This window comes from Aedes albopictus, chromosome 1 (genome assembly GCF_035046485.1).
Source record: "Aedes albopictus strain Foshan chromosome 1, AalbF5, whole genome shotgun sequence".
In the NCBI taxonomy this organism is placed as follows: domain Eukaryota; kingdom Metazoa; phylum Arthropoda; class Insecta; order Diptera; family Culicidae; genus Aedes; species Aedes albopictus.
In genome coordinates, this window is record NC_085136.1 from 135,032,696 (window position 1) to 135,052,632 (window position 19,937).

Genomic DNA, 19,937 nt, shown 5'->3' on the forward strand with positions numbered 1-19,937 from the left:
TCTCTATGGTACGTATTTTGAAGTGTCGGAAATTACCCAAGAATTCCTTCAGAAGTCCAACAAAAATTCATCGTGATGTTCTCCGAGAATATCTTTACGAGTTCCTTGGAAATGTCTCCAGATCTTCCCGTGAAATTCTTCACGAGTTTCCTGGCAGTTTCTAGGAAATTTATTCAGGGGCTACTCTGTAATTCCTTCAGGAGTTCCTATGGAATTACTTTAAGAACTTTTCGAGAAATCCTGCTGGAATTCCTCGGTAATTCTCCCAAGAGTTCCTCGGGAATTCCTCCGGGAGTTCTCCGAGGATTCCACGGAAGTTTCCTGAGGATTGCTCGGGAATCCCCCAAGGATTTCTCTGGAAACTTCCTCTAGAAATTCCTTCAGGGATTCCTTCACGAATACTCCCAGGGATTCCTTCACAAATCCCTAATGGATTCCTCCATGGACTCATTCAGGAATTCATTCAGGTATTCCTGCGGAAATTTCTCCAGAGCTCCTTTAGGAATTCATCCAGGATTTCCTCCAACAACTAGTCCAGGGATTTCTACAGGAATTGCTCAAGGAATTCTTTCAGGGATTCCTACAGGAATTCTTCCAAGGATTATTCCAGGAATTCCACCAAGACATCCTCCAGGAATATCTCCAGGACTTTCTCTAGGAATAACCGCTAATTCATCTAAGAAATGATCAAGGGATTCTTGCTGAAATTCCACCACGGTGTCCTCCACGAATTCTTCCAGGGTTTTTTTTTTCAGGAATTCCTCCACAAATTCATCCCGGAATTTCTCCAGCAATTCCAACAGGGGTACTTCCAGTAATATTTCACATGGATTCCTTCTGAAATTCTTCCAGGAATTCCATCAGTCATTCCTCAGAAAATCCTCCTGCAAATACTCCAGGAATTCCTTCAGGAATTCCTTCAGGAATTACTCCAGGAATTCTTTCAGGAATTACTCCAGAAATTCCTTCAGGGAATATTCCAGAAATTCCTACAAGAATTTCTCCAGGAATAACTCTACGAATTCCTCCTGGAATAACTACAAGAATTTCTCTAGGAATTACTACATGAATTCCTCTAGGAATTGTTCCGGGAAATACTCCAAGAATTCCAACAAGAAATATCCCAGAAATTCCTTCAGGAATTATTCCAGGAACTCCTGCAGGAATTTCTATAGGAATTGCTGCAGTAAATACTACAGGAATTTCTCCAAGGATCGCTCTACGAATACATTCAGGAAATACTCCAAAAATTCTTCCAGGAATTACTCTAGCAATTGTTCCGGGAAATACTTCAAGAATTCCTCTAAGAAATCCCCCAGGATTTTTTTTAAATTGCTTCACAAATTACTTCATTAATTCTTCCAGAAAGTACTCCAGGAATTCCTCCAGGATTTTGTTCAGAAATTTCTTCAAGAAATTCTTGAAGAAAGTCCTGGAAGTATTCTTGTAAGAATTCATGAAAGAATTTCTGAAAGAATTCTTCAAGGATTTCCTGGAGAAATTTTTAGAGAGTTCCGTGGTGGTATTCTTGAAAGAAGTCTTGGAGGTTTTCCTGAAGGAATTCTTGGAAAGTAATTCTGGAAGGAATTGTTGGAGGAATTCTTGGCGAATGTTTTGAAGAAATTCCTTGAGGAATTCTTGGAGGAATTTCTGAAGGATTTCCAGGAAGAATTCTTGAAGATGTTTATTGAAAAATCCCTGTTGGTATTTCTAGAGGGATTTAGAAAGGAATCCCTGGCCAAATTTCTGGAGGGATTCTTTGATTAATTTTTGACAGAATTATTGGAGCATGTCTTGGAGAAATTCTTATTAGAGTTCCTGTCAGAATTCTTGAAACAACTTCTGTAGAAATTCCTTAACGGATTCTTGGAGGAATTCTTAGCAGAAGTTTTTGAAAAAAAATCTGGAGAAATTCTTGGAGGAATTTTTGGAGAAATTTTTGGAGGAACTCTTGGAGAAATTCATGATAGGATATAATCCAATCGGTCCTTGAGGGATTCGAGTATTCCGCCAGAAATGCCACAAAAGTTCAGCTTATTGGAGGCAGTGGCTTAATTTCTCCAACAGGGGAGGAAAAAAAATCACCAGAAAATGTTCATGGATCTTTTATCGAAACTACTTTTCGAGAGCAATGATACATGTTGCTTCCCTTGCTTGGCCTTTACCAAATTTGCTAGTATGTCTGAAATTTACTCTAAAATATACTGATAACTTGTAATTAGAAGGCACATAATGTTGCAAATAGACAAATTGCGCGATGAATTAGTAAAAAAAAAGTCTCGTTATGGTGGGGTTCAAATCCGTATTTGCTAGACCAGTGCACTGCAGTGCTTTAACCTACTAAGCCATGAAAACAGGTAACGATTCCACAGAATGGAAAGCCAAACTGACTCCGTACGCACACCATGAACACTCCTTTTCATATATCCTTCTTGTGAAATGGCACAAATGTCCCAAATGGAGGATAACGTGCCTCTGGAGCCAGCCTTCTGATCACTCAGCACACATAACCAAGTACCTAGCCACCGAGCAGTCTGTGTTGCTAATTTTGAATGCGTCGTTTTCTGAATTTATAAATTTGCAACATTTTGTGCCTTTTAATTACAAGTTTTCAACATGTTTGGGACATACCAGTAAATCTGATAAATGTCAGTAAAGGACATCATGTTTCACTGTACCCTAGATTGCGTCGTATCGGTGCAGTTGGTCGTTGAGTGTGGTAACATGCTGTGCTTTTTAATTACATGTTTGAAGTATACTTTCGGGAATCTTTCAGGGATTTTTCCTGTAATTGTTTTATTCCGGAAATCCTTTGTCGATTCATATAAGAATTCCTTCAGAGATTCCTTTCATGATCAGCGATGGTCAGAGAGATCAGAGATGCAAAGATCAAAATGTATACATTTATTGCTTTGGAATAGTTCCAGCAAATGCAGGATACAATCGGGGGTCGTTTCTTAGATTCTTTCACGGGTCTTCTCCGAGTTCCTCCAGCGATCTCTAACATTTTCTTTATAAATGCCTCTAAGAATTCCTCTAGCGATTACTTCCAGGATTCCTCCCAACATTCATTCCAGGGTTCCTCCAGTTGTTTCAGTGATTCCTCTTGATAACCTTTCCGACATTCTCTCTCTTCTTGGCGTAACGTCCTCATTGGGACAAAGCCTGCTTCTCAGCTTAGTGTTCTATGAGCACTTCCACAGTTATTAACTGAGAGTTTCCTCTGCAAATGACCATTTTGCATGCGTATATCGTGTGGCAGGCACGAAGATACTCTATGTCCAAGGAAGTCAAGGAAATGTCCTTTACGAAAAGATCCTGGACCGACCGGGAATCGAACCCGTCACCCTCAGCATGGTCATGCTGAATACCTGTGCGTTTACCGCCTCGGCTATATGGGCCCTTTCCGACATTATTTCAGAGATCATTCTCTTGTTTTCTCTAGGGATTCTTCAATTTTATCCTCCTGGGACACATTTGAAGGTCTGTGTAGATACCTCCAAAGCTTCCTGATTCTTCTCGTAACAGTACTTCGTAAAACATGATACCAGACCATCATACCTTTACAAATATATTTCTGTGTTTTTTATAATCAACCTTGGGTTACCTTGGGTGTTACATGGTTAAAAATAATATGAAATACTTTCGATAACTGGAAAAAAAGCATCAACAATTTCAAATGGTGAACTGCGTGATATATAAAATGCCAAAACTTAAAATGTAATTCGTTTTAATGGTCATTTTATGTTTCTAATGTAATGCGATATTCAAATGTAGAAAATTTCAAGATGGCCGACTGCGTCAGGGCGTCATTCAAAAATGCTAATAAAAGCACTATGATATCAACCCCCTGCTTGAAAAAAGGCAGTTCCATCAGCCTCTCGGTATGAATCAAACATCCCTCTCGGATGTAATAGATACGTTTACGCTGTCGACTTGAAGCGCAATCAGCAACAATGAAATCAAGTTTAATCTTTCATCGCCACTCGAAAATGTAGGCATAGTGTAGAGACACAGAGAAAGAGCACAAAACTAACGCAACGAGTTTTTTTCCCTTTTCAAACGAGGTACACTCAAACATTATTCATGAATGAAACAAATCTCAAGAGGGACACCCTTCGGAGTAGCATATGACTGTCAATAACAACATAAACAAGCAGCTTTCGCACCCGGCGCATAAGTCTCAATTTGATTTGACACTCTTCCGCTTAAATGCCTCCTTGTCCCTTGTAGAGGCTCATATAGGGTCAAGTGGGGTAAAATGCCATTTTTCAAACTTTCATTGTTTTCAATGATAATTAGCCTCATTTGTTAGGCTTCCAAAGTGGTAACAGCAACTAGACAATATTTGCTCGATACCTCAGCAAAAATATTCACAAAACTATTGCATTTTCATCGATTTTCAGCGATTTTAAAAACTGATTCGTAAAACGGAAGTGGTGCAAAACGACCATCTGCCATGGGGTAAGATGCCACTTCATGAAAACATTCAAAAATTACGTACATCAGTTTTCGGGCATTGCCGACTCATTTTCCCCCCTCTGTCCCGCTTTTTTCGTATACTCAATAAATGGAGTTTAACCCCCCTCCCCGAAAAACGATGATCGTAATATTTGAATGACCCCTAACATGGAAAGCTTAGACATCAACAACCATGCGTCTCCATGCGTGTCTCAATCTCGTTGGAAACACTTGGCTGGTAATAAAATCACCAGAAAACCTTAATTGCAAGCACAAAAAACCGGAAGTTGCCAATTTTCATTGGGAAATCAAAGGATTTTTCGTGGGTTTGGTGGCCTAGCTTCTAGAAGAATGTTTGATGCAAATATATCTTGACACCATTTACCTATAGCAATGATCAAGTCCCATCCAGGAATGATTTTATGAGTTGGGCCATTTTACCCCATCTTGGCATTTTGGGCTTTGTTCCCCTACATTAATACAGAGAAAAAAATGGAAGGAATAAGGACCCGTCCATGACGATGCGATGATATGCCCATCAAACATGACGAAGGACGTTTTCGACGGTTCATTCAATAGACGAGTGTGACGGAACTGACAACGTACTAATATGTATACAAGACAGAAGGAAAGAAAATCGAAAATAGGGCAGAAGCATAAAAAATACAAACTAGATCATAATCGCATTAAAAGTGTCTGATTTGAAGTTGAAGCATGAAAAGGATCGTATCGAATGTCAAACTCACGGATCAATTTAATGCTTTCATGCTACTGTATTTTCACGAAGAAAAAAGTTCGACAAAAATGTATTATGTTTGGAAAAATACGTTTTCAAAATCTCTTAAATGCTATCAACCTGTTTAAACGACGGTCATTAATTACAAAATTGAATACGGTCATTAATTCCAGAGTCGAATAAACAAAAGCCTTAATAAACAAGCGGATTCCCACTCTTTTGTTACAGAATCTGATTTTATGCTTCTTCACAAATATTATCAATTAATTTAGTTCCCCCTCTTACGTCGCATATGTACGCAACAGTAATTACTCAATCCGATATAGGGTGAGTGTACCAATTATGGCTATAGTACCAATCATTCGCCATAGTTGATTTTCACCCTATTACGATGTAAATAAACAAGACAAATTTTGTGAACAATAGATCACGTTTACGAAAGATAGTCGCACTTATTTAAACTCCACATTTTGCTCAAATCATGGTAGAAATAAATCATTTTCTTTAAAATTTCGGCTTCCTTGCACCCTTTTTCGCCATAGTGCACCAGTTATGGCTAACCCCATAAGAAATGCATGCAAATAGTGCGAAAAGGAACTGAAGTTAAAAAATGTAGCCATAACTGGTACAGGGTTCCTATCATTGGCACACGCTTTAATAAATACTTAAAGTAGTTTTGGCTCCGTTTCCATATTTTTGCTGTAAAGTATGGAAACTAAGCTGTCTTTTAACTTATTGATGACATTCGTTGGTCTTCTCGTTATTTTTGTATAAATAGCTTTCCTTAGGTAGTGCCATAATTGGTACACCCACCCTAGATCAATGCTCCATCGGAATTATCGCGAGTCATCCTACCCTATCCTACCTTCTTATCTCGCCGAGCATACTAGTGTGGGGTTGTCTGGTTGGTAACATCTCGTCGAACTCAGCACAGCGAAAGCCCCTTCTATAAACACAATACATAGGTAGGTAGTACATAAAGAAAAGCGAGGGGATGTAAGCTCCGCCTATCAATGCTTGGCTTGATCGTTATCTTTGTATGAGTGGAGGGGAAATTCAAACATATATTGAATTTCAGTAAGGGAATATGTTAGGATATTTATGTTTAGTAAAAGCGCTAGGAATAACACAATTGCGACTAAATATTAAAATATTGAAGCAAGCAAAAATTTGGCGACAACGTGAAAGCCGATGTGTTGTATTAGTAGTTCTCAACCAAGCCATACGGGGCCACGTTGGTTTCTAAAAATACATACAAGGCATACATAAGTGACCCGATTTTTGGAACACACATTTTGCTTTTCTTAATTTCAAGCAGATCGTCAAGCTTTTTATCTCCTATGTTGTAACCTGTTGCAACCAGTGCAGTGTTGGGAAAACTCGCTTGCAAAGAGTTATAGTCAATTGCTACTATCTCAGTTTAGAAGCATGCTATCAAAAAATATGTAGGGTATTTGTTTCCTTATTAAACTTGTGGCTTCCATTTTCATCCTACGAAAAACAAAGGGTTGAAGCGTTGTTTCCCGGATGAAAATTCCAATACAAATACAATACATAACAATAATACTACAATACATTTCTATTGCCAACATTTAATTATATTGTAATTGTTTGGTTACACAACAGTACATTCTATTGTATAAAAAGTTCAAACAATAACAGATTTGTTCGAGAAAAAAATATTTTTTGTATTGTTACGATACTTAACAACCTGTACATTATATTGTAGAATATTTATTTACAATACATTTTATGGCGCAAATCCATACGTTGTATTGTTTTTATATTGTCTTCTGTATGGTACCTCCAAGAGATTGAGGAGGAGGTTGACCGGTTGTTGAAAAACAACAAAGCCGCTGGAGCTGATCAACTACCAAGCGAGCCTCTAAAATACCTACGGTGGAGAAGCACTGGTGAGAGCACTACACTGGGTCATTACCAAGATTTGGAAGGAGGAAGCATTACCGGAGGAATGGATGGAAGGTATCGTGTTTCCCATCTACAAAAAAGGCAACAAGTTGGATTACGGGAACTATCGCGGGATCACACTACCGAGCGCTGCCTACAAGTTACTCTCTCATTTTTTTTGCCGCCGTCTATAACCGATTGCTAGAGAGTTCGTGGGCAATATCAGGCTGGATTCATGGGTGAACGCGCTACAACGGACCAGATGTTCGCCATCCACCAGGTGTTACAGAAGTGCCGCAAATACAACGTGCCCATTAAATAGCGTGGTTCAAAAAAAATCGTTTTTGCTCCATACCGCTTATTCGATTTGTAACAATATTTTATGCATTCTCCCAAAATTTGAGCTCATTTGGTTGAAAATTGAGACAGCTGAAGCCATTCAAAGTTTGTATGGGAATTACTATGGGAAAGCAATATTTTTCATTCTATCGACCGTAGCATTTATTTAAGTGTCCTAAAGGGTTAGTTGACCCTCAATCGATCGAGACCAGCTATGGCAGATTATGCACGAATACGGATTCCCGGATAAACTGATACGATTGATCGTATGCGAGATAGATGTACCAAGTGCATCGATCCGCCTGCGAAAGGGTCCGGCTGGCACGCAGATTGCTACGTTCAAGCTCCCCGTAGGGCCCAAGTAACCACAAGCATTATATCATAACATTAATTCCATCGTATTATAGTTTAGCTAATGCAACATAACTTTTATTTTACATCTGTCAAGTAATGAAGCGTTTAATCTACATTATGAAAGCATTGAAGCATTACGAGATTTTGACAGTTCTGTATAGTTCTATAGAGCCGTTGTTAAATGCTTCATTGCATTACCATGTTAAAAGCTTTATAGCAATCAATAATGCAAGCATTTATTACTTTATATGTGCCTTTACTAAAGCTTCCAACGTTGTAAACAGAAAAACATCGCTCAGTTCAAAAAAAAAACTGTAAAACACTTTTAGAAACAGAACCATTCAAAACAAACCAAAATTTTCATGGATTGCTGCGGAGCACTTAGATTATCATGCTCTGATGTTGCTGTGTGAAAATTTATATTATGTATGGTTTTTTGGGTTTCTGGTTGGGACATGAAAATAATCAGATGCTGAGGGAACAAAAATTATGTGGGGTATCGGTTTCCTTGTTAAACCCGATTTCATAAAAGGAAGAATTGAAGCGCTGTTTGTATTGTTTCTTATTTATTGTATTTTAGGTAGAAGTGAGCACATATGAAAACAACAAAAAAAAAACAGAATCAACACAGACGAATTTATATTCGAGAGTAACATAACTGATGGCATTCAGACCCCGGCACATTTTTTAGAGTTGCTGAAAACACAACTCAATAAGGCACTAGCTAAGTATACTTTACTTTATGTTGCACATTTTTCCAGGTGCAAAATACATGGTATCGTAGCACACAGCATTAGCGCGTCCGAGTTTCATCGTGGTCAGTTTCAGCAGTCTAGGTTCAATTCCCGAAATACAATAAAAAACATCAAAGTGAGAGTATCGGAAGATAAAAATAGATAGAAAAATGATAAACATACTTTTTTTCTTTTTTGACATGATGCATTAAGTGTGCATTCCATGCGATTTGATTGCATTAGCTATAAGGTACAAGCATTTTATATGCTTTAGCAATCACCACAGTAAAGCTTGCTGTAAATCAACAATAGTAGCGCCACTTTCGACTTTAAACCTACTTTAATGGTGCCTATATGACAAAACAACTTTATATCGCATGTCATATAATACACTATAAAGCGAAAATAGCGCTCTACATAAAGCGTCATGGTTTCTTGGGGGGTCCTTAATGTCCAACCACGCGTGGAGGACGAAGTTCAAAACGACAATGCAGTTTACACAATTAAACCTGAACCACTGTGAAGCCGCATGCGCTAACAAGCGCGCTAGTAGGGCTGAGTCCTGAGGTCATCGGCAGAGACTTCAACGCCAGGGAGATCGAGTAGGGTAGTGTATCGATTAACGCAAGAGGCTGGGCCATGGCTAGACTGAATGTGGATATCGCGAACGTAGGTGAAAAAATGACCTACTGCAGGAACGGTGCAGAGTCCATCATTGACGTGACCTTCTGAAGCCCGGGTCTAAATCCTAGCTCAGACTGGAGGGCCGACGATAGGTACACGCACAGTGACCATCTGGCGGTACGACATAGGGTGCAACATGAAGGAAGGAGGACACAGCCGAAGGTCATCGACAGGCGCTCGCTAGGCAGAAATGGACGGAAACTAATATGCTGGTGGTGTTCAGAAATCACGGAGCTCCGAACATCCTGTCTAAGAGCTATGAGGAGGATGTCATCACCGTCAGCACCACGCTAATGCTGAGTACAAACAGCGAGATTTTTTTCAATGTGTTGCGTAAAATACAACAGCGGGATCGCTCGATGATTAAGACCTTAACCGAAACGGCCGAGATAGCGCTCCAGAGATAGCGTAGAGGAAATCGTTACTGCGCGGTTGTCACGTTGGATGTGAAGAATGCGTTCAACAGCGTCAGCTGCGCCGCCATTGAATGCGCGGTTGTGGGCGACGGTTGGTGTCTAATGATCCATTGTCAGATCGTATCACCAACCATGGGTGACTCCTAGATCGACAACGTACGAATTTTGCGGTCATCTATGCTCATGCTCAGGAAAAAATGAATAAATTTGGAACTTTGTCACCTATTTCTGCAAATTATTACAAAAAGTTCGTGTTTTGAAAATATAATTGCTCCTATTTGTAGGTCGAAAACTTTCTGTAAAAAAGGTTGTATAGATTTTCTTAAAAAAAAAAATAATCCTGCGAAGTGGTTTTCTAGTGAATAGAATTCTTGAGAATGATTCATTCTGGGAAATGGGCTCCTGAGAAATAGAGCTCCGTGAAATATTAACCCTAAAAGGGATACCTTCATGGCCTCTGTTTCGTCACCTCGCTGAGTGTGTTCCATCAAAGACGAGCTCTGAAAGACGCCTGGGGTCCAATGGACCCCAGGTATCAGAAGGCCGGCTCCAGAGGCACGTTATCCTCAGGTATCCCTTTTAGGGTTCCTCAGGTATCCCTTTTAGGGTTAATTGAGCTTGAGCTTGATTGACCACACCAGTATCGCCAGACCAGCTACACTCACACAAGGAACCAATGAGATATCTGACGGGGACTAAGCAGGTATCTTCGGTGTGTGGTTGTTGGTGATCTTCTATTTTTGGGCGACACGGCCACGTCAAGTTGCAGGTCAATGTGGGGAAGGAGAAGGAAGAGATGATTGCAATCTTTTGTATCCACAGCAGACCGAATATAACTCTGCGTATGCACAAATTCATGCGGATGTCGGAGTGTCGGTGGGATATGGATGGCACAAAGTTCACACATTGGTGCGTCGATGCCAGGCGCGCGTGAGGTGAAAAATTAGTGTGTTTATTACTCTGAAGATTATGCGGCGCAGTTTCGTTTGGTTACATAAACTCATAGGTAGGCTTTATGTAATAAATTGATCCTGTGCAGTGAAAGTTGATTTTTTTATTCTTAATTACTTAAACCTCTTTTGCATTGGCGTAACTAGCTTTTTCTTTTTTTCTCATTCATTCTCCTGAACAAACACGAGAAAGAGAAGGATGAAAGAGGGGGCACACACCCTTAAACGAAAGTACACAGCGCACGAGTAGAAATCCTCTACATAGAGATGAGCGGAAGTTACATATGTCGAGTCGGGAAATCCCGAAAAACTATGGACGTAATATTTGAATCTTCCCCAAAGATAGATGCCAATCATTTTATTTAAATTATATTGAAAAATTTTATTCTGCTATTCTGCTATTCTGCTATTATCAACGCATCCCCTGGCTTTCGCCCATCTGCGTTGTCTTTTCACTAGGCAATACGTCTACCAATTGATGTTTATGGGCTTGCCGGACCAAGTCATGTAGCTAAGCCAAACACCCCACCTACAACTGTTGGGTAGGCACCATTGTCCCGCCCACTGGTCTTTTACAGCTAGTTGTAGGTGCATGTGTGCGTGTAAGTATTAGAGTGTGTGTGTCAGTGTTGGTGTATTGTAGGCGCCAACTCGTTCTAATCCACTCTGATAGCTAACACCCTATTGAACCATTACCCTTAAATTTGGCAATCTATGAAATAGAATGAGTTAAACGCCTGTAAAAAACAGTCAGTTAAATCAAACAAGGAATATTAGTATTAAAGCGAAGATACAACGAAGCAACGCCCCGAACCTCGAGAGCACAAACCCCAAGAACCAAATGACAGGCAGCGCCGATAAGTCGATCGACTGGCCACCATCAGTGAATAACCAATCGAGTAAACCCCCCAGCACAAACTGCCACCAGCTCTCCCGACCTGCGCCCAACAAATCCGAGGCACAGTCCAGCCTTAGCTTCACCTTAAAACCAAAATCTAGATTACAGAGCACAATACTTCCCAAGTAACCACGCCGCTCGAGCCGCAAATCACGCACAACACGGCACAAATAAGACAAACACTACCCCGCCCGTACAACCGAAACCGACCTAGAGTGGAGAAGGGTATCTTTCCACTCCAACCCGGACTCAACTGCACCCACAGGGCAGCGCACCTCACCCACACCGCACTCATTCATGCATCACTGTCCGAGCCGCACGGTCACCTGGGTTGAGTCTATCTGCATGACCTCGCCCAACCCGTAACGCAGAGTTTAAATCCCTCTCTTGCATTACAAAGTACTCCCTCTTCCCAAAAATCTGTGCGTGGTATAAATGAGATCTTAAGGCTGAAGAAATCGTCACCAATACAACCGCCAACACTGAGCACTCAATGATGTCGGCCTTATCAACGACGACCCCCTCAGTCCAAAACCCAATTATCCCACACTACCCAAGTAACCACCCTGCTGAAGCCGTAAGCACCGCACGCACAAAGCACACAAACACCGACACGCACCACCCCACACAAACCACCAAGGCCGAACAAAAGCGGAAAGCGGTGCCACCACTGCTGAATCACGACTTTTTCAGTATAATTCAGCAATCGTAGATCCATTCCTCGACCCTACTCAGCCCTAACGGTCCATAGCAATGCCTGTCAATATATGCGCCTCACAGATGCAACCCCTACACCCTAACAGTATGGTCACTTGGGTATCCCTGGGTTTTGACATGATGGTCAGGGATCACAGCCATCAAAACGTTCCACACTTTATCAGGGCTTACGACCTGTAGACATGATGATTTCTCAATAGTTTCAAGCTCTTTCGGACCTTCCGCTATTGGAGACCATCATGGCTAGCGGTGTTTAAATTATATTGAAAAATTTTATTCCGAAAAAAATCAGTGTTTTCTTTTCGCCATTATGAAATATTTGCCTCTACTCTCGCTTGTTTTTATTTTCGTTTTGTTTGGAGTGCGGAACTCGGTTGAAAATTGAAAACTCCCAGAGCGGTTCTGGTGCTTTAATATGAGGATAATTTAACACTACAACTCAAGAAATTTCGATGATTACCTAAAAAACTGAGCATCAGCACCGAAAGGAAGAGAAAAACGCTAATGTTTTTACTATTGTTGATGTTTATAAACAACTAAACAAAAGATGTTTACAAATTAGAACCAACAGCAGATGGACTTATCCACCGATGAACCGAATTCATCGCGGTCCGAGAATTTTGACACTAGAGCGGGGCCGTTCCAATCAGAATTGGACGATTCTGATTGGAACAGACCCCGCTCTAGTGTCAAAATTCTCGAACCGCGATGAATTTGGTTCATCGGTGGATAAGTCCATGGCGCGCAGGTGGGCATGTTTGGGTGGGCGTAGAGGGTAGGATCTACCACCCCTGGTTCATTTGGCTCACACTTTCACAGTTCTCTCTGCTCGATTGGCTCACAATGGCCGCCTCCGCACATCTCTACACTGAACGAAAACATCATCCTTAAAACGAATGAAACATCATTCCCGCTCATCTGAAATTCCGTCTTCCCAATTTCGAATGATTGCTGTCGTCATATGACAAATCATCGCATGATCATATGATTGTCGGTTGTAAATGGTAAGGCCAACAAACCGTTTATTGTACACCCCATCATTCAGAAACAGGATAGAAAAAAAAATCGAACGAGCATCATCCAAAAAGTGGGTTACATTTACGATGCGCGCACCCCACAACGCATGTCATCTGGTTTCCGTCTGCAGTCCAAACTGCATGCCGACGGACGGCTCATTCGTCAAATGAACCACCAACCAGCACTGCACAGCTTGGGGTTTGGAGAAAATTTTCGATAGGACGAACGGCGGCCATCATTCTTTTGATGCAAATTAACTCGTTTCTCGATTGCCTCGTGTTTCGTGTGTTTTAGAATTTCAATAAATACGAGAATTACAATCATTGTATAGACTCTCAGTGTGGTTATCAAGGAAGGTAATAAATAGTAATTTTATTTCAACTGGAGAAACTTTAACATTTGAAATATATTATTTTCAGTTTCTACCGAGGTTTCTACGATGGCGGCTCTGGGCTTAGCTCCAGGGGGACAGCGCTAAGTTCGCAGTAACGCGCATTAAGACAGTCTGGAAACACAGCTCCGCATACGATGGATTGAATCTCGGACTGAATTTAATGTTCCCAACAATTGTGTAAATAACAGCGAGCTCATCAGAGTAATGAGTGCCATTCGAAGTGATATCATTTCACCTTGTTTTATTATGTTAGTTAAATGAAATAAGATGCCGCTTTAATAAAATGAAACAACAAAGCAAAGATTTATTTTTAGTTTATTTGTAGCCATTTTTCGAAAGATCACATTTCATACAGAATTTTCAGCTCTTAAAGTGAATCCCCAGCATATAAAATGCAAACTAAACTGCATTCCAAATACTAAATAGTTGCATTTCAATATTATACGATTTTCAGTTGAATCCCTATTCGCGTCTCGTACTGTAATCGACTGATTCGCATACGCTCCATTTCAGTTGACGGTGAACCAGACCATATAAGCATCATCCGATTTGTGTATGTTTTTTGTTGAAGGGCACGAGCGTATCAGACTTCAGTCGCATACAGGATGATGTTTCGGTTCAGTGTATATGTAGGATTACTATGCACGAGTAACTTGCAAAATGACAAAGGATTTTTCACTCATATTTGTGTACGACTAGATCAATACAAAAATGTGCTGATCCAGTGCTAATTTGCGTGAAATTTTTTTTGTCTTTTTGGTCGCTGCGTGAAAGTTACTCGCTGCGCTGTGTACATCAAGTTCTGCGTGCAGGCCCGCTCTTTCTCGTGTTTATTTAGGAGAGTGAGTGAGAAAAAAGAAAAAGCTAGCTACGCCAATGCTCTTTTGTCTACTAGGGCACTACGTGAGCGATTCCAATTGGCACACGCTATGTCCAAAGGGAAGTATTATAAAAATCGAATGTACCTCAAATGTTATTCCGTAGGATCGTAGCTTTGGACCTCTAGTTTCAGAATCTGTGCGGTTTAAAATATTTCATCTTGGGTTTTTTTATATTTTTGATTTTTTTTCCTATTTCCCCATACAAATATCCAAAAAAGTCATTTTAAGATCAAATTCGTCCCATATAAAAATGTATGGGAAAAAAACCCAAGATGGATTATTTTAAACCACACATTTTCTGAATCTAGAGGTCCAAAAATATGGTTCTAGCGAATAAATTTTGAGGTCATTCACTTTTCATAATACTTCCCTTTGGACATAGCGTGTGGCAGCTGCACTTCGACTTTTGTACAGCGGCTAAATGTATTCTATTATTCTACTATTCATATCGAACTGGTTGTTTTTCACGCTGCTTTCACTATCTACCCTATCATGGAAGAATGATGAGCACGAGGATGTTGATTGTTCCTTTTTCCAGTCCGATTGGGGAGTCCCTATCATAAGTTGCAGTTCGCCGATGTCCGGTCCGATGTCAAGTATCCGGTTCCGCCATGGGCTCAAAGAGTCAGTGTCAGCTGCTTTCAAGGGGAAAGAGCAACTGACGAAAGTGCTGGGGCTGGGATCGAACCAGAGATCGAACCCATGACCACCTGCTTATGAGGCAAACGTGTGACCACTTGCGCCACGGACCCCGACCAAAGTTGGAAAGATGGAAAACTGCTTTATCAACCTGTTTCTTTTCTATCTATGGTTATGAACATGTGATTATATGATTATGTGATTATTATATGAGTTGTATATGTGGAGAGAAGGGAGAAAGAATATAGAAAAATACAAACTAGGAGGAAAAGGACGATCCAGGCATTGAACCCAGGACCTTCTGCATACGAATCAGAAGCGGCAGTTACTAGACCACCAAGCCCGTCCAATAGAATTCCGAGGAATATTAATAATTTCTACGAAGCATTTGCGCGCAGACATTCAAATAGACATTCAAAAAGACATTCAAAAGTACACTGTTGCTGGCTAACTCAAAAGGATATGATAGAAGTTTTGTTAAAGTTTGGTTGTAACGCATTTAGTCTGTTAGTTTATTATCTAGTTGTCAGTTGTCTGTCAACAAGTACATGCGAATTTGCCGAGAACGTGGCAATGCTGAATGCATCTTTAGCTTTTGCCAACAGACAACCGTTTTTGAATGAGCCTTTGTCTCAAATGACAAGATAATTAGCTTTAGTGTTCACAACCCCTCTATATTAAATATGTAGATTTAGGTAGATTCATACCCAGAAAAAAAAAACTTTGAATGACAGATAGAGAGTACTTACAATTTTAAATCACTCTGCAGCAGGTCGTATATTTTTGGCAATAATAGAACGCACATGTCTAATGTGAAGTGTGAGCTACAAAGAAATGGGAAAAATCTGTTATGCATTCAATTTCAATAATGCTACTTTCAAGTGCCGTCCTTTACCTTTTTTCCAATATCGCCCCTAGCAAATCGACTAAAATGGGGTGATCGTTCATCCTCACGGCCACCTTGAGAGCGGTGTTGACATCTCCCGATTGCGTATAGTTTCGGATCGCCGAAAGCAGGGCCGTTCGATTACAGAGAGCATGGAAGACGCTATCGTGTTCGTTCATCAACTGTTGAATTTCGTACTCTTCGTTGGAGGTCATGCCAGCTCCCCCGGTGTCGTGCGTCGCCTGGTACCTGATGAGCGGGATGTTGTGATGGGATGTGGCCGTGGGTATCGAAGAAGACGGAGGGGGAATCGGCGGGGGTGGCATCAGAATCGAATCCCTTCCACTGCCCATACTGCCGCCCCCGGAATCGTGAATTCCTATATGAGTTAGGCTATGACCTCCGGAGTTGCCATTATTGTGGTGAATAATTCCAGCTCGGCTCATGGTGGCACTGCTGCTGTTGTGGTGCTCACTGCCGTTGGTATTCCGTTGTCGCATGTCCAGTGAGGTTTTCGAACGGACGGGTTTCGTTACGATTTCGACTTTCACGTTGGCATTGTGGCTGTACCGGTTGGAGACGTTTTTCATGTTGTTGATTTGTGCTGTGCTTTCGCTTTTGCGTATTTTACTGCTGAGGGCGGTGTTGTTCCGTATCGGAGAGCTTCCACGGCTGATAGGCTTTTTGAAGGTGACCTGGGCAAAAAGAAAAGGGATACAATTACTCAGATGAAAGAAAGTACCTACCCTGAAAATAGATGACCGAAATGAAAACATAACTTACTTGTTCATCTTGTCCTAGCTTGTGAATTTCTAACGTACTTCTAGATGTCGATATTTTTCTACTCAAAGTGCTGGATCCGCCGAAAGTGTTTCTGCTCGAAGCAAGATTCGGCTGCGAAGGCCTTCTCTGTTGCTGCGCGCTGGAAGTGCCACTAGTCGAATCCGTTTTTTGTCTAACAAGTGTGCTGCTTTTCGCTATGGTCGTCGAAGTGCTGTTGGAACTGGTTGTGCTGCTAGAGTTGGCCATCTTCGGTGCATAGTCCGGAGGTTGGGCACTTTTCACCGGGAAGTCCTCTTTGTCGGCGTCGGAAGGGTTGTTCTTACAGGGGTAAAAGTCCAAATCACTAGAGTAGCCTGTCGAGGTGCTGATGTTGTACATTTTCATCTCCTCTTTGACCAGATAGTTGCTATTAGAGAGGGGTCCGGATGGCGGTGTGATGGTCGACACCGGAATACCGGACGGTGGAGGCGTGTACGAATCGAAACTGACTGTGCCGCTTCCGTTACTATGGCTAAAATCAAATGCATTTTTGTCTGCCATCATCGAGGAACCTTCCTCGTCGATCATTTCGATACTCAAATTGGGCGACATTCCTCCGTTGACGTTTTCCTCAATAGTTTCCCCGGAAAGTGATCGGTCGCCAATTGATAAACGTACTTTTCCGCTGCCGCGGCTAAAACTCTTTCTTGAGCTTTGATGATGATTGAATGGTTGATTTTGTGGATTATAGAATGGCTTAACATGGGCTAGGTTAAGGGCATGGATTGAAACGTTTCTGTTCTCGTATGTTCCACAAATAAGTTTTTTCCCAGCGGTTATCATGTCTCCTAGGAACGTCCACGTGGAATCAACATGGTCGTATTCCTGATCTGGTTCCCAGCCGATTACCGAAATACCGGCAGCTGTACCTACAAAGAGACATGTTCCACCCTCGTCAAACGAGATACATTTAACCGTGTGCCCTTTCGAGCGAGTTTTGTCCGCCCTGGAGATAAGTTGTTTCTTTTCCAGATCGTACAAGTCAACAGTTCCGTCGTTCCTTCCGGCAGCCATTAGCAAATCGGATGGATGGTACTGAACACAAATCGCCGGCGATTCTCGTTCAGTAAACTCCATAAACTGTTTGCTCATCCGAATATCCCATATTATGACACATCCCTCAGTACCAGCCGAGGCGATCCACAGCCCATCGGGCGAAAACTTGACCGAATTCACGTGCGAAATGTGACCCCGGTATCGTTTGATGCAGACGTTCTGTCGGACGTCCCATAAGCGTATGGAAGTGTCATGACTACCGGACACCACGTATTCGCTGTACGGATGGAAGTCCAGTGTCCGCACCGTTTTCATGTGTCCAAAAAATGTCGTACATTCGGTGTCCGAGTTCAGATCCCATCGTTTGATGATGCCGGTATCATCTGCCGAGTATACGTAGTCGTCCGAGTAGGCAAATTTTACGCAATCGATTGGGGCATTATGGCCAGTTAAGCTCTGCAATGGAAAGCAATCGTTATGAATATTCAAAGCAATGGTGATTTTACAAGATGCACTTACCATGAAGCACTCTTTGCTTCCGAACGTCCATAGGTTGACATTGCGATCCTGACCGCCAGTGACCAGCACTCGTCCTGTGACGCCAATATCCAAGCATGTTACTTTGTTACTGTGTGCTTGTATATCATCTGAAAGAAGAAAACAATCATCATTGGTTTGGTTGAATAATGTCTTCAGACAAATTCACGAGATCACTTGGTGGCTACTATACGCTATTTCCCAATTACAAGAAAATATAAGGCAAAAAAAGCCGCATTGATATTTAATAGAAACTGACCATTGTAGGTTTTCATAGTCCAGATATGTAAACTCAATTATAAATTATGGTAAAAAAAGTTTAGCTTCAGAGTAGAAAATTTAAAAATCATGTTTAAAAAGCACTATAACTGAGCTTTGCTTGATAATGCCAGAACATGGTTTTCCACACGTGACCTGCGAACGCGAACTGCTTACAATATGATAGGTGATATGCAGAAGCGTGTGATCGGTTGGTGATTGATCGACGAAAGAATGTGCAGAAAGAATGGTCAAAAAGCGCCTATACTTCAACATTACCATAATCAACGTGCACAGCCCACACACACGAAGTACTGATGATAGCAAGGACGCATTAGCTCGTTCGATAGAACAACCGCAGCCCAAACTACGATATCAAGATTATCAAAGGAGACATAAACGCTCAGGTACACAAGGAGGAGTAATGTAGACTAACGGATGTTCAGCGCTCCCAAGATTTCGCCACCTGCTAAAACATGGCCATTCGTAGCACCTTCAACTAAAATGTGGGCGAGCGGTTAGCGGTGTCAGTCGTTTAGGTATATCGTAAGCTTCAGAAAGTGGGTTCGATTCCTGATCCAGTCGGGAAAACTTTTCGCCAAACGGAGACCACAACACAGCCTCCCTTATCGTTCGTTATACTTGGAGAGTACCACAGCACAGTGTTTGCTGTGTCTTTCTCAAGAATTACAGAAGTTCTACCGAATGCTCAACGCAACCCGCTTTAGCTTCGTGTCGAGAGTCGAAATGTGCCAGTATAAGGACGAAAGCCTCTTAACGGATCAACATGCGGTGATCGAAAGGTAGAAGTAGCACTTTGGCGTACACTACGTCAGTGCGGCGGATGATGGGAACCAACCACCTTCTTCACTGAGCGAAGTTAAGGATGACATTCAACAACAGCTCAAGAACAATAAGACAATGGCAATGGCGGAGAAGTGAAAAGAAGGGGTAATTTGCCTTATCTACAAGAAATACGACAAATTAGAGTATGAGAACTTCCGAACGATCACCATTCTAAATGCTGCCTACATTATCCCGTTGTTACGGACGCGAAGCACTTTTGAATCCACATAATTCGGAACGAATTCTTTTTCATTCATTTCCTACACCTGGTATTAAGCAAGCGAGCCGCAATGCGAGAACAGGTGCATTAGTCTAGAAAAGACCAGTTTGATCAAGATTCAAGTGTGAAAGCCATTTATTTCTCACTCTGGTAGGTTCCGAAAGCGAAAACGTTGGCATGAGTCTGGAAAGGCCTAAATGCTATCACACACGATTTAGACGTATCGATTTTAACTATTCTCCCT

At 41.5% G+C, this 19,937-nt stretch overlaps 1 protein-coding gene across 1 annotated transcript in view; it reads right to left on the minus strand.

Annotated features, from left to right (window-relative positions):
• The window catches only part of LOC109423006 (katanin p80 WD40 repeat-containing subunit B1), a 49,583-nt gene that overhangs the window by 5,556 nt on the left and 24,090 nt on the right, over nucleotides 1-19,937 (minus strand). Inside the window, exons 2-5 of the mRNA XM_019697917.3 lie at nucleotides 18,352-18,479; nucleotides 16,798-18,288; nucleotides 16,024-16,709; nucleotides 15,878-15,952 (exon numbers count right to left, since the gene is read on the minus strand). Coding sequence (XP_019553462.3) covers nucleotides 15,878-15,952; nucleotides 16,024-16,709; nucleotides 16,798-18,288; nucleotides 18,352-18,479 — 2,380 coding nt within the window. The remainder of the gene's footprint in view (nucleotides 1-15,877; nucleotides 15,953-16,023; nucleotides 16,710-16,797; nucleotides 18,289-18,351; nucleotides 18,480-19,937) is intronic.